The following is a 13,231-nucleotide window of genomic DNA, read 5'->3' on the forward strand; positions in this document are numbered from 1 at the left end:
TTCATTAAGTGTCTGCCTTCATCCCAGATCGTGATCTCAGGGTCCTGGGATCAAGCCCCGCATCAGGCTCCCTGCTCAGCGAGGAGTCTGCTTCTCCGTCTCCTTCTGCCCCTCCCCCAACTTGTACGCTGTCTCTCACTCTCTTTCTCTCTCTCAAATAAATAAATAAAATCTTTTTTAAAAAGCAGCTACCTTGAAAAGGGGGTAGTTGTAGAATTAGCAATCAAGTATGTAAGTCCCCATGACATAGTAGATGCTCAATATATATTTGCTGAGTGAATGAATGAATCCAAACTGTATTTTCTACCAGTCAAACAATAGATTAACAGCAAAAGCTTTCATTGAAACCATTCAGGGAATAAATAGCTGACTCATGAAGTTTGTACTCTGTCAAAATGACTCATGATGAGTAAGTTTCCACCAGCGACAAAATAGAGATTCTTAGTTTTTCTGATGTTCATTTTCTAATTGACACAAACCAGAAAATGCATTTATTAAGGCCTTTTTATGCTCTGTGGCACTATGGTAGGTATTTTGTGTGCTACTGCATTGAATCCTTGCCACAACCCATGAGGTATACTTCGCTAGCGTTTTAGCATCAGAGAATTTGGTTCAGAAAGAAGAATAATTGGCTCCAGGTCATGCAGCGAGCAGGCGGCCGAGCCAAGGTTGGATCCAGGGCTGGTTCCAACGCACCTGCTCTTACTTGTTCTTACATCCTTCCTCTGTTGGCTGCCTCAGCTCAGCAGAAGGTCAGTGCTTTAATTATAAACTACAACAGCAACTATCCAACCAATTAATAGCTAGATTCTTTCTCCTCTCAGCCCCAGGCAACAGAGGAAAGGCAGAGGGACAGGATGGGGGGGGGGGGGTAGCACTAAAATTATCTCTTTGGGTCCAGGCGCATCTTCTATGGGAAAAATCAGCAGTTGGTCCATTCACTCACTTGCTCATTAGCTAACATTCATCGAGCACCTCCTGCATTTACAGCTGCTGAGGGCCGCTCTCCGTGGCTTTTGAAACCCAGCCTTGATGCTCCAAAGCACTTGAGACTCGGAATAGATGAACACCCGATTGGATGGGAAGGCCCAAAGTCAACAGCCTAACAGAAGAGCCAGATTGCCCCACACGCTCATTCTTGGGGTCATCTGCCAAACAGTACAGCACAACAACCTTCAGGTGGTCACTCAGGTGGGCTCCCAGGCTCATGGGAACACTGAAGGGGGCAACAGCCTCTCTTGGAGCCCCTACCAACTATTGCCAAAGCTAAAAATATGAAACGAAATGATACCGCTCTAGGGACTCACTCTAGGGACCAAGTCCAAGCTACTTGCCAAATTCTTCCTGCTCACCCACCATTTCTGAGAATTGCAAGATGAAAACAACTTTAATAATGAACTAGTGAACATTCGTTTTTTCATTGTAATGGTTGTTAATAATTTATTTTCCAACATGGAAGCAATAACGGAGGGAAAATCGTTGCTTACGTGGCCTTGGAATCTTTGGTAAAGAAGACACATTCCCGTTTCTTAAAATTTGCTTGAATAAAATCCACCAAGTCCTTTGGAGAAAGAACATTAGACAGCGTATCACTAATTTATTCTCACACACTGCTGTCATTAACAAATACTAAATGTGACCTATACCTACTTCAAAGGTTGCAAGAATTTACCACATATTCATAGCACCCAGCATCCGTTCATGTTTTTAGAGTACTACAACGGTTTTTAAAAGAGGCATACATTTAAATGTTTATAACTAAATGCAAATTTTTCTACAAGTTAACTTGGCGTTATCTTGTAATAAATGTCATGATACACATACAAATTATGTTTTTCCGTCTCTAAGACTACCAAGGGAATGTAAGCATTTGTTGATAGTTTAGCATAAATAATGTATCAAAGCAGATTCTCTTTCCTCTTACACTTGCTTTTCAAAAGAAGACATATTCCAAAGACTCCTTAAAGGGTTGTGTTTGCTCCCCCGTGGACAAGGTGGTAAGGCATATCCGGGACCTCATTCTGATAAACAGCCACAAGTTCCTATACACCAAAGGCTTCCCTTCAGATGCAAAAGCAAACTATTTGGAAAGAGCTGAAGAATACATTGGAAAAAACTACACTCCTCAAGTGGGAGAATATAATTGCAATACACACTGATCATCACAGGATTGGTAGATAGACTATCTACCAAGGACTTGAAATCACTAACAATAGGACGAAGGGGAAAATGACAAGAGGCATGAGCATGCATCGAATAAAAGAGGACATAAAAATAACCCATAAATGTGTGAAGAGGGCTCAGCCTCACCAATAATGAAGCTACTGTGAAGGAAAACCATAGTGACTTCCCATTGCACACCCACCAGGTTGGAAAAATCAAAAAGGCAGCTGACACCAAATGTAAGGCAGTGGGGCCTCACGCCCACTAGGGGTTAGTATGAGTTGCAAACAGTTAAAGGGCTTCGCAGAAAGCCCCGTCTCAGGGCCCTCTGTCTCCACCACCTCCTGCTCCGCCCCAGGACCCCCACAGGTAACTGCACCCCTGCCCTGCTCTTCTGGCCTCATCCCCCCGCATCCTCCAGGACCTGCTTAAGTTCCCGTCCTCACAGCACCGGCCCTGCACCACCCCCCACCATGTCCCTCTCCGAGTTGAAGAGAAGGACTTAGATTCAAGAATCATTTGTGCAGCCCTGCAGGGCTGGAGGCAAGAACACCAAGCACGAAGCAGGAAAACGAGTGTTAACAGCTCAGTATTGTAAACTGCACCAGCCGCCCGTTAACAAACACATCATGTAACAACGTATTAAGGTTAAGGTTACAACTTTTAAAATAAGGATGCTGGGAAAACAACACAGAAGAGAAAATGTTTCCACGTGTGACCCAAACAGCCCACAGAAGAAAACACTATACGGTGCGATCTTTTTAAAGAAGCAGTGGGTCCCCTAAATAACATAATGGCCAGAGTGCTGCCTTCTGACGTGACCATGCCGCTGGGGACTCACGCTTTCGCTGTAGAACACGTCTGTGCTCCGAGACATGCTGGAGTACAGGGTCCGGGTGCTGTCCATCGTTCCGTTCCTTCTGTTTCTCATGCTGAGCCTGGCCCCCTCGAAGGACATCTTGTCTGTGGAGAATGGGGCAGGGCAGGGGGGTTAGTTTGAGTTGGCAAACAGTTAAAGGGCTCCGCAGAAAGCCCCATCTCAGGGCCCTCTGTCTCCACCACCTCCTGCTCCGCCCCAGGACCCCCACGGGTAACTGCACCCCTGCCCTGCTCTTCTGGCCTCATCCCCCCGCATCCTCCAGGACCTGCTTGAGTTCCCGTCCTCACGGCACCGGCCCTGCCCCCCGCCCCTGATGTCCCTCTCCGAGGCAGGGTCCCGCATCGCAGACCACCACACTTGGGAGGTTCGCAGTAGCTACTTCCAGCTTAAGGGATTTGGAGTAAAGGGAACGGAAAGAACAAGCCCTAACGATGGCTTATGTCAGCTAGAGGAAGGGGCCGGACTCTGAGCAGGATCCAGGCCCTGATCCAGCCCGTGGTGGCAGGGGCCGAGGGCCTGGATGTCCAGGTCGCCCTGAGACTCAGAGCCGACACTTGGGCCCCAGGGACACCCGGCCATTCCCTCTCAGGCCTGGCAGCTGCCCTTTAGTCCGGGAGACGCAGAAGCCTCAGCCACCACGGGGAGGCTTCCCAGGCTGCCCCAGTTCTCCTCACACCCGGACCCTCCCATCCCAACCTGCAGGGGCGCCCTCCGACCCTCAGCCCGGGCTGCAGACAAAAACCACCAATGGCTACTCCATCCACATCCCTGTGTTGTCTGGCAGACACAGTAAACACAACATTTCTAGAACGAAAGCCTCATCCTTCCTGGTCTCCCTGAGTCTCCTCCTCTGACACCAAGCTTCCCCAGCTACCCATGCCAGCCGTCCAGTCACCAAGAGCCAGTCCCACCTCCTTCCCCCTCACCAGCCTCTCTAGTGGCCCCCAGGGTCCCACCCTCTGTCTGGAACCCTCTTCCCCAGATCCCCTGTCTGCCCGTCTTCTCTGCATCCTCCAGACCTCACGTGTGCACCACTTCTCTGGGGAGGTGCTCTGTGACCCCCAGGCGGGGGCATGTCCTGGTGACTGGTCCTGCAGCACCTCTACCCTCCACACAGCCGTGGGAGACCTGATTTGTTTAATGATCTGTTTGGTCTCCGGACCAGACCTCTCTGGTTCAGCACTATAATCCCAGGACCTGGCAAGGTGCGCAGAGTAGATCTGTACAAATATTTAGTGAGTGAATAATTTAAATGAATAAATAACAGCCCCTCCCAAACCCTAAATCCTCCTGCAGCTTTCAAACTGCTTCCACATAGCCTTCCAGAACCCCTGGATGTGGAGAGGCCTAGACCTGCCGCTCAGCCACATGTTGCTGACCCTCAGCCCGGTGGGCCTGACTTCTCCGTCCCAACTGCCCCTCCCAGGCAGCCTCAAAACTCTCCCACACCACAGAGTCTGGAAGCTTCTTTGAAACCCATTCAGAGCAGCTAGTACAGGCTGTTTAAAACGACGAGTGCTTTTACTTCTCTCCCCAGACATTTCAAAGAGAGGCCCCGAGTATTAATTGGTACTTTACATACATTATTGTAAAACCACAGATCAATCCTGCAAGGTATTTACTGTGATCCCCATACAGAAAATTGCTTCTAAGTAGGGCACCAATGGTCAGGAAATGATTTCATTTGCCTCACAATGAAAAACTGCTTTCTTCGTTGCAACAGGAAATGGTGTATTTTTGCTTTTTTAGTCACACTTCAAACAAGAAATGAGCAAGTCGCGTGAGACGTGCAGTGGGCTGCCCCTTTCTGACACGTCAAATGCCTACATTAGATATTCATTTCCAACTGCTTTCCTGAACCCAGCTGATGTTAAGGTTGACTGATTATGAGTTTGGGCTTTCTTTAGGACGTCTTACATCCCAGGGGCTCCAGGAGTTCATCTGCTGCCTGAACACAGTCAGGAGTTAAGGCGTGGATGAGAGAGTAGCTGGGGCATCAGGGGAAGGGACAGAGGACCAAAGGCCATGGGCAAAGGTCAGAAGAGGCCACAGGGGAGGGCCTGGAGAGCGAAAGGAGATGATCCATAGCCCCCCCCTCCCCAGGGAACCTTGGGAAAGGGCAGGTAAATTGGATAGGACCATAGCCAGGAGGGGAGGGAGTAGTGAAAGTCACACCAGGTAGGAGCGTCTGGGTGGCTCAGTCGTTTAGGAGTCCTACTCAGTTTCGGCTCAGGTCATGGTCTCGGGGTCCTGGGATTGAGCCACGCATTGTGCTCCATACTCATTGGGAAGTCTGCTTGAGGATTCTCTCTCCCTCTCCCTCTCTCCTCACGTGCTCTCTCTCTCTCTCTAAAATGAATGAATAAGTCTTTAAAGAAAAAAAAAGAAAGTCACATTAGGGATAAACCAGTCGATGCATCGATGCATCGTGTGCTAAGGAAAATTAACAAAGTGGTACCACCAGGCAGAACAATACAAAACCCGATAGAAAAATAGTCTAAGGGCTAAAATCCAAATCCACTTTAGAGAGAACACAGATCGCTAGTAAACTCAAAAACAGACTAAGCCTCCCTTGTCATAAAAGCCCAACAACAATGAAACACCAAGAGGAGATATTTTCAGATGATAGTATTTGATGTTGGGAAGAGGGTGATGAGACAGACGCTTCCAGATGACTGGGTGGGGTGGAAACCACTTTACTGCCTGCAAAGCAACTGGGCAATGTGTAGCAAGGCACTTAAATATTGTTGACCGAATGAACTGACTTTGGGAACCCTAGATAAAAGAAACAGTCAGAAACACACAAAAAAAGTTGTACTGAAGAGCTATTCATTGCTGAGTTATTTCTAATAGGGACCATTGAAAGCAACCTAAATTTCCATTAATATAACATTCCACCCAAAAGAAATAAAAGGGTGGAGTCATTAAGGGGGTATAATTTAAGGGCATGGAGAAATTATTATGATCTGTTGCAAGTAGAAAAAGAAACAACAGAAGGCAGGAATTCCTGGCAGTTAAGAGCTCCCGCCTCACAGACAGGGGCTTGGGTGAGACCTTGAGTGGGTCCTTCCCCCTCCCAGCTCCTTATAAAGGTGGCTCAGCGTCCGCAGGAAAGGCAGCTCCAGCTGTAGGGAAGGTAAGTGCCTCCTGGCTAATGTGCGGAAGGCACCCAAGAGTAAATACACCAAAATGCTAGTCATTAGATGCTAACGCAGGGGGTGGAATGGTGAGTACTTCTTTTTTTTTTTTTTCCTTTTTATATTTACCAAAGTTAAATACATTGCTCGTGTAATCTGGAAAATATACTTAATAAACAGGATAAGCATCTAGAGGCTGGGCAAGGAGAAGATAACCAGTGACCATGGCAACGGGGTTTCAGCGATAAGGGGGTTGAGAGAGTGTGTAGACAACCAGTGTAGACCTCCCCTCCACAGGAGCAAATGGGAGGAGGGGCCAGCAGCTGATTCGTTGAGTCCTGTTTCAATCTTGCAAGAAGAAAACTAGCAGACAGGGAGAGATAAAAGCACAGGGCAGATGTGACAAGTGTAAGAATAACGGAGCGTGGAGCCGAAGGGCTTTGTCGGGCAAGCAGATCCCCCCCTAAAGTCATCAATCGAAGATAGATAACCAATTGAAGGTCAAAGGAAAAGAGAGCCAACAATAACATAATAAATACTGATGAAAAACTTTGATGGTTTTTCCCTCTCGCGTCATATTGTCTGAAATCCTTCCTGGACAAGGAACTGATTGATTGACGTTCCGACCCCAGCACCTGGGTCCTACCTGGCCTGCCTGAATCTGACTCCAGAGAAGAAATGGGGACAACACACAGGTGTTCAGGGCTTCACTCAACATCCAAGTCTAGAGAGTGGTTTTAAAAGGGGTCCTTGGGATGTCTGGGTGGCTCAGTCAGTTAAGCACCCGACTCTTGATTTCAGCTCAGGTCATGATCTCAGGATCATGAGATCAAGCCCTATGTCGGGCTCCACACTCAGGGGGGAGTCTGCTCAAGTTTCTCTCTCCCTCTCGCTCTGCTCCTCCCCCCACCCCCTTGCCCCTTTCTTCTCTTTCTCTCCAAAAAAAAAAAAAAAATCCTAAAAAAATAATTAAAAATTAAAAAAATAAAAGGGGGTCCTCAGGGACTTCCTGCTAAGAGGGGCTCAGGGACCCACCACCCACATTAGTGGGAGCAGTCCTGCCTTCATCACATTCTGGTATCCAAGGTCCTAGAAGGTCCCCTCTGAGGAAAGGTTTCTGCTGCCAAATAGCAGCCTGGAACATCTGCTCTAGAGCTTTGGTCTGCTCTGCACACCTGCTCCCATCACCCACCTGCACAGGCAGATGGGGGACACCTGGAACCTCAGTCTCTTGGAATGGATAAGAGAGCCACCACTGTCATTGAGGAAGAATAAGTTTATAGATGGTTTACCAAGCTCCAAAGGTGATGGACTTATTCATGACAACCACAACAATCAGGAGCTGGAGTTTCACACACAACTTGGGAAATATGATGGTGTAACTCCAAAACTGTAACACAGCGTAACAGGATACAGCATTCGATATCCACCATATGTAAGTATATGGTCTTGAAGCCTCTCCAGAATTCCTACTGGGATACTACTTCTTTCCATGGATCTGATTTGCAGTATTTGGCATTCACATGAAAGAGGCACCAGCATTCCACCCATTTGGAGGACACCGGAGTAATGATGCTTAAAAGTACAAGTTTCAAGTCTAGGACCATCCCCTTATTTTATCTTCAACTCTGAGTGCTATTTCTCTAAACTAATGGAACTCTCAACTAGAAATTGGAAAACTAAGTCAAGAAAATGACAGCCCATGGTGTGGATGGACCTCACCTGATAGAATCCACCAGTAAGTTGGTGGGAATGCAAGCTGGTGCAGCCCCTCTGAAAAACAGTATGGAGTTTCCTCAAAAAGTTAAAAATAGAGCTACCCTATGACCCAGGAATTGCATGACTAGGTATTTGTTCCAAGGATACAAATGCAGTGATTCAAAGGGGCATGTGCACCCCAATGTTCATAGCAGCAATGTCCATAATAGCCAAACTGTGGAAAGAGCCAAGATGTCCATCAACAGATGAATGGATAAATAACATGTGGTATATATGCATACAATGGAATACTACTCATCCATCAAAAAGAATGAAATCTTGCCATTTGCAACAATGTGGATGGAACTAGAGGGTATTATGCTAAGCGAAATAAGTCAGTCCGAGAAAGACAAATACCATATGCTCTCATTGATATGTGGAATTTAAGAAACAAAACAGACAAACATAGGGGAAGGGAAGGAACTATAAAATAAAACAAAACCAGAGAGGGAGGCAAACCATGAGAGACTCTTAAGTCTAGGGAACAAACTGAGGGTTGTTGGAGGGGAGGGGGGTGGGGGGATGGGGTTACTGGGTGTTGGGTATTAAGGAGGGCACTTGATGTAATGAGCGCTGGGTGTCATATGCAACTGATGAATCACTAAATTCTATCTCTGATATTAATAATACAGTATATGTTAAATTGAATTTAAATAAAAAATTTTTAAAAGAAGAATCCACCAGTAAAATGACAGCAAGAGCGCCCCACATCTTTAATATCATATTTGCAAAGGATGATTTCATGTCACACACACACTCAATTCACTGTGCTGTTCTCAAAAATCACGGGGTCGGTGAACACATCAGGAAAGTTCGAACATCACACCACAGGCCAGGAAGTCCAACTTTCAGGCAAAACCAAAAGACTTGTCAAAATACTTGCCTTTAGTAATGAAAAATTCAATGTCAAGAGGATTGCAAATCAACACACGGAGAACCATCTATTTATATAATCTAACTTTGAGGGAAAGAAGACTGTGTGATAGAAAAAAACCAAAACAAAACAACAGCAAGGGCTTGAGGTCAGGAAAAGCCACACTTGAGGCTGACCAGCAGTGTCCCCTGGTACATGGTGAGCGTCACATGGGACGAGCCCACAGCAGCTCGGCCTGGTGCTTAAGTGACGTCAGCACTCCTGTTCTTACTCCCCCTACTAGTGTGGGGTCTTCCTAAGAAGAGTGAATAAGGTGTCTCAGGAAAAGCAAAGTGGCAGAAAAGATTACTGACACTGAAGCATCGCCACCTTCTCCCCTACCTCATCCACCAAGGAAACGTGTTTCATCTGCTCAGCTCCTGGGACCCATGTGGAGTGAAAATGGGGAGTAGCCCAAAAAAGCTGAAAAGATTTACATTCAAAAGGACCCAGAGACAGTCCCAGGAGAACAGATGTGGAGAAACAGGAGGAGGAGACGAGAGATGGTAGGGGTGTGGTGAGGAGAGCCAGGCACGCAGGCTGGATGGGTCAAGGGCTGTCACCATGAATAAGGTTGTGGCAAGATAGGTGGACAGCATCTTTTCGATGCTTTCCTGAGTTCAACAATTCCTATCAGTTATCTCTCGCTGTGTCGGAAATTATCTCAGAATATAAGTACTAAAAACAACACGTGCTTTGATCTCAGAGTTTCTGCAGGTCAGGAACCCAGGCACAGCTGAGCTGGGCTCTCTGCCATCCAAGTACCAGCAGGGGCCGGGTCTCATCTCAAGGCTGGACGGGACAAGGCCCTGCTCAAGCTCACATGGCTTGAGTGAGGGTTGAGTTCCAAGGTCCTCAGGACCTCACTGGCTGGTGGCTGGTGGCTGGAGGCTGGAGACTGGAGGTCCCCGCAGTTTCTGGCTCTGTGGGTCCTCCAACGTGGAACTGGCTTTGTCAAAGCATGCCAACTGATAAGGCAACAGAGAGGATCTACCACAAGGCAAAGTCACAGGCCGTGTAACCCAACCATGCAAGTGACATCCCAAATCACCTTTGCCATGTTCTACTGTTAGAAGCAAGTCACTGGGTCCCGCCAGCATCCCAGGGGAGGGGACCACACACGGGCAGGAACACCAGGAGGCGGGGGGGGCCTACCACTGTGCCCTTGCGTTCATACTTATTTCCAATGGTCTTGCTCTGTCAGATCTGAGTATCTTTTGAATAAGACATTGCGCCAAGACCGGCCATAAGTCTCCTCAATTTTACTTGGGTCCCATACATGTGAAAATCAAATGCAGGATCCCTAAAATATCGGACTCCGCAGCAATGCTAAGGAGGAAATCCGAGTAGCTTTAGGAAAGAATGACAGAGCCCACAGCAAACCTGACTCTTAACGGCAAAAAGTCGGCATTGGGTCAAGTTTGCTCACCTGCCGCGACCTTCAGGTCACTCTCTGAGCTACTCCCCACCCCCACCCCCGCCCCCACCATGGTGGTCAATGTAATCTGGGATTTAGACCCAGCTTGTTATTATCAAGCTATTCTTTTTAGATTGTATATTTTCATGCATGAGAATAATTTTTATTTACATATTAATTTTAAGGCATGATTTCGATCCTCTTCACGAGTCACTGGTGTCCCTGCCCAGTGGAAGACCATTCGCACCTGACTTGTCCACCCTGGACTCATCGGTCCGCATCAGGAGGAAGTCCCTGGGGATGATTTCAGTGGAGCAACTCCTAGGAGGTGTACGTGAGGAGATTTTTATTCACGTGAATGTCTTTTCGCCCGTGGACAGCTTGACAATGCTTTCCCCCCACCGTAGAACCTGTTCCATTCTTACTAGACTTTCATTCTGGTAAAGGAAAACCCTGAGGGCAGCCTCATTTTTACTCTTTCTGGCCAACATTTATCTGCTTTTTCCCCTTATTCTTTTTGTTTTTTTTAGAGATTTTATTTATTTATTTGAGAGAGAGAGAGCACAAGAGGGGGGAGCGGGAGAAGGAGAAGCAGACTCCCTGCTAAGCAGGGAGCCCGATGCGGGACTCGATCCCGGGACTCCAGGATCATGACCTGAGTCGAAGGCAGTCGCTTAACCAACTGAGCCACCCAGGCGCCCTTTTTCCCCTTATTCTTAAATGCTAATATTTTTATTGACTCTTACTAGATAGTGACCTAAAATTTTTACGTTGACCATGTGCTCTTTTTAAGAGCAGACTCAAGTTTGGTTGTTTTGTTGTTTTGTTTTTTGCAGCCCTGGAAAGCTTGTTGTTGTCGTTTTGGGCTCTGATCACAGCCCACCGTGGGTACGGATGGCTCGAGGGAGAGTGTTGCCGCCCCAGTCTTATAATGTGTAATGAAGGCAGTTGGGACCAAGAGAGAAGGGTGGACGCTCAGAAAAGGTCACTGTCTAGTAAGAGTCTTCAGTACAAAAAAAAAAAAATCGCACTGAGTCTCATGCCAGGCAAAATTAATCGTCTTACAGGTGTCCTGGTGAAATTATTCAAGGATAAGAATAAACACAAAATCATACAAAGAGCACAGCAGAAAAAAAAAAATAAGGGACAAGAGGAAAGGGAGTAAGGCTGGCATCAAACTCCTGCAAGCTAGAAGATGAAGCATCTTTGGATTTCTTAGAGGGAAAAGACTGGATCTAGGAATTATGTCTTCAGCCAGTTCATCTGTGAATGTGGCAGAGGGGCAGACCCAGGAATTGCAGGAGTGGGTTAGGGAGTTGTCCCCACAATTTCAAGTAGTTCTGGAAGGGGGTGGGGCGTGGGGGGAACGAACCTAAATAATAAATGGAAAACACGGGGTACCACTTCTTTTCTTCACAGTTTAAATTTTTGTTTATTCCTCGGTACGCGAAGTTTTGAAGAGACTTACTAAAATATTGCTGAATACCAAGGAAGCAAAGAGCAAGACAAGAGCAGAGGGTCGAAGGAGAGGGTAACGCTGGTGACTGTGAGGGGCTGGTCCGGGACCTGGGAAGCCAGCCTGCAGGGCTGATAGAAACTAACTGCAGCCTGATCTTGCTGGGGGCCAAGGCAAAGGTATGAACGCGGTCAGGTGAAGTCCTGAAGGCAAGTGGAAGGTGCATCAGTAATGTAAAGCTCAGGGGAAGGGATTCCATGGTAGGCCAAGTGATGGGCCCCAGGGTACAGATACCTAAGAGTCTGGCCAGATTTAGGACTTACTTGTTTAACTGTGTATGATCTTTGCTTTCATGTTTTTATCAATATCTCAATTATTTTTATTTATGGTCCTTTCTCTCGAAGATGGCGGAGGGTTCTGATGAAATTAATGGAATCCTAGTACCGTGCTATGGAGAATTGCCTCAGTAAAAATTAAAACCAAAATGGACTCTGAATTGCTATTCACACTGTCACAATTTCATAATACGATTGCGAAGATACTGATTCCCACGCACATCAGGAGGGACAGCAGTTCCAACCTAAAGACTGACAGCATCTTCAGTTTCCCACCCAGAGAAACACATATTCTCTGCACAAACCGAATTGGCTGGGCCCCCAAAAGTGCTCATCAGCTCTGGGGTGGCCCACAGACTCTGCATCTCTAACAAGTTCCCAGGTGTGGCTGGTGCTGCTGGTCGGGCGGGGGCTGGGGGGGCCCCAGTGAGAGAACCACTGGGCTCACCCAGGACCCTGCCAACAGCACCAAGGACCCTCTCATCTGCAGCTGTGATCCCAGCTCTTCAGAACTTGTAATTGGATCTTTCTAAGACACAAAGCACATAACTGGGATGATTCAGAGACCATATCATATCAGTTTGGGCTTAGTGTGCTTTTGTGGTCATGGCTTGAATCTATGGACAATACGGTTCATGCTGTGAGCCCATGAAACACATTTCATCAGGCCGTGAACAGCACCCTGACACTAGCAGTGAAGAAGAGCCATGTCTCCCATAATGTCTCTTATGTTCCCAGTGCTATGCTCAGCGCTTAATGTATATCAACCCTCAGCGCTCCTGTGAATTACATGATTCTTATTTTTCCCACTTAAACAGATGGAGAAACCAAGGCACAGAAAGGTTAAATAACTTCCTCAAAGTCACACAGCAGATCAGTAGAGGATACAGGATTCAAATTCAGACAGGCTGGCCTGAGAGCCCAATCCTTGAACATTAAGCTCTAAGTTTAATAAGTAGCTATTGTGTGCTACTTTAATACCTCTTTGGGAAGAGATAGATTGTCATTTATACTATATTAATACACCATTAAAATTTAAATCAAGGATTAGAAACCTGGTTTTGTTGGCCAGGGGTGAGGTTGGGCTAATACTATTTTTATTACTGATGCTCATAACTAATTTTAAATAATCTAGAAATCACCCATTCACAACAGAATACTCTTGTATCCTG

The 13,231-nt window shown here is 46.8% G+C and overlaps 1 protein-coding gene across 2 annotated transcripts in view; it reads right to left on the reverse strand.

Annotated features, from left to right (window-relative positions):
- TRPM8 (transient receptor potential cation channel subfamily M member 8) overlaps window positions 1-13,231 on the reverse strand; it is a 111,099-nt gene that overhangs the window by 72,480 nt on the left and 25,388 nt on the right. For both annotated transcript variants that reach the window (XM_032395253.1, XM_032395166.1), the window contains exons 2-3: window positions 3,005-3,126; window positions 1,488-1,561 (exon numbers count right to left, since the gene is read on the reverse strand). In XM_032395253.1, the coding sequence (XP_032251144.1) occupies window positions 1,488-1,561; window positions 3,005-3,121 (191 nt within the window). In that variant the 5' untranslated portion in view covers window positions 3,122-3,126. The remainder of the gene's footprint in view (window positions 1-1,487; window positions 1,562-3,004; window positions 3,127-13,231) is intronic.

This window comes from Phoca vitulina, unplaced genomic scaffold (assembly GCF_004348235.1).
Source record: "Phoca vitulina isolate PV1807 unplaced genomic scaffold, GSC_HSeal_1.0 scaffold1, whole genome shotgun sequence".
Lineage (NCBI taxonomy): Eukaryota > Metazoa > Chordata > Mammalia > Carnivora > Phocidae > Phoca > Phoca vitulina.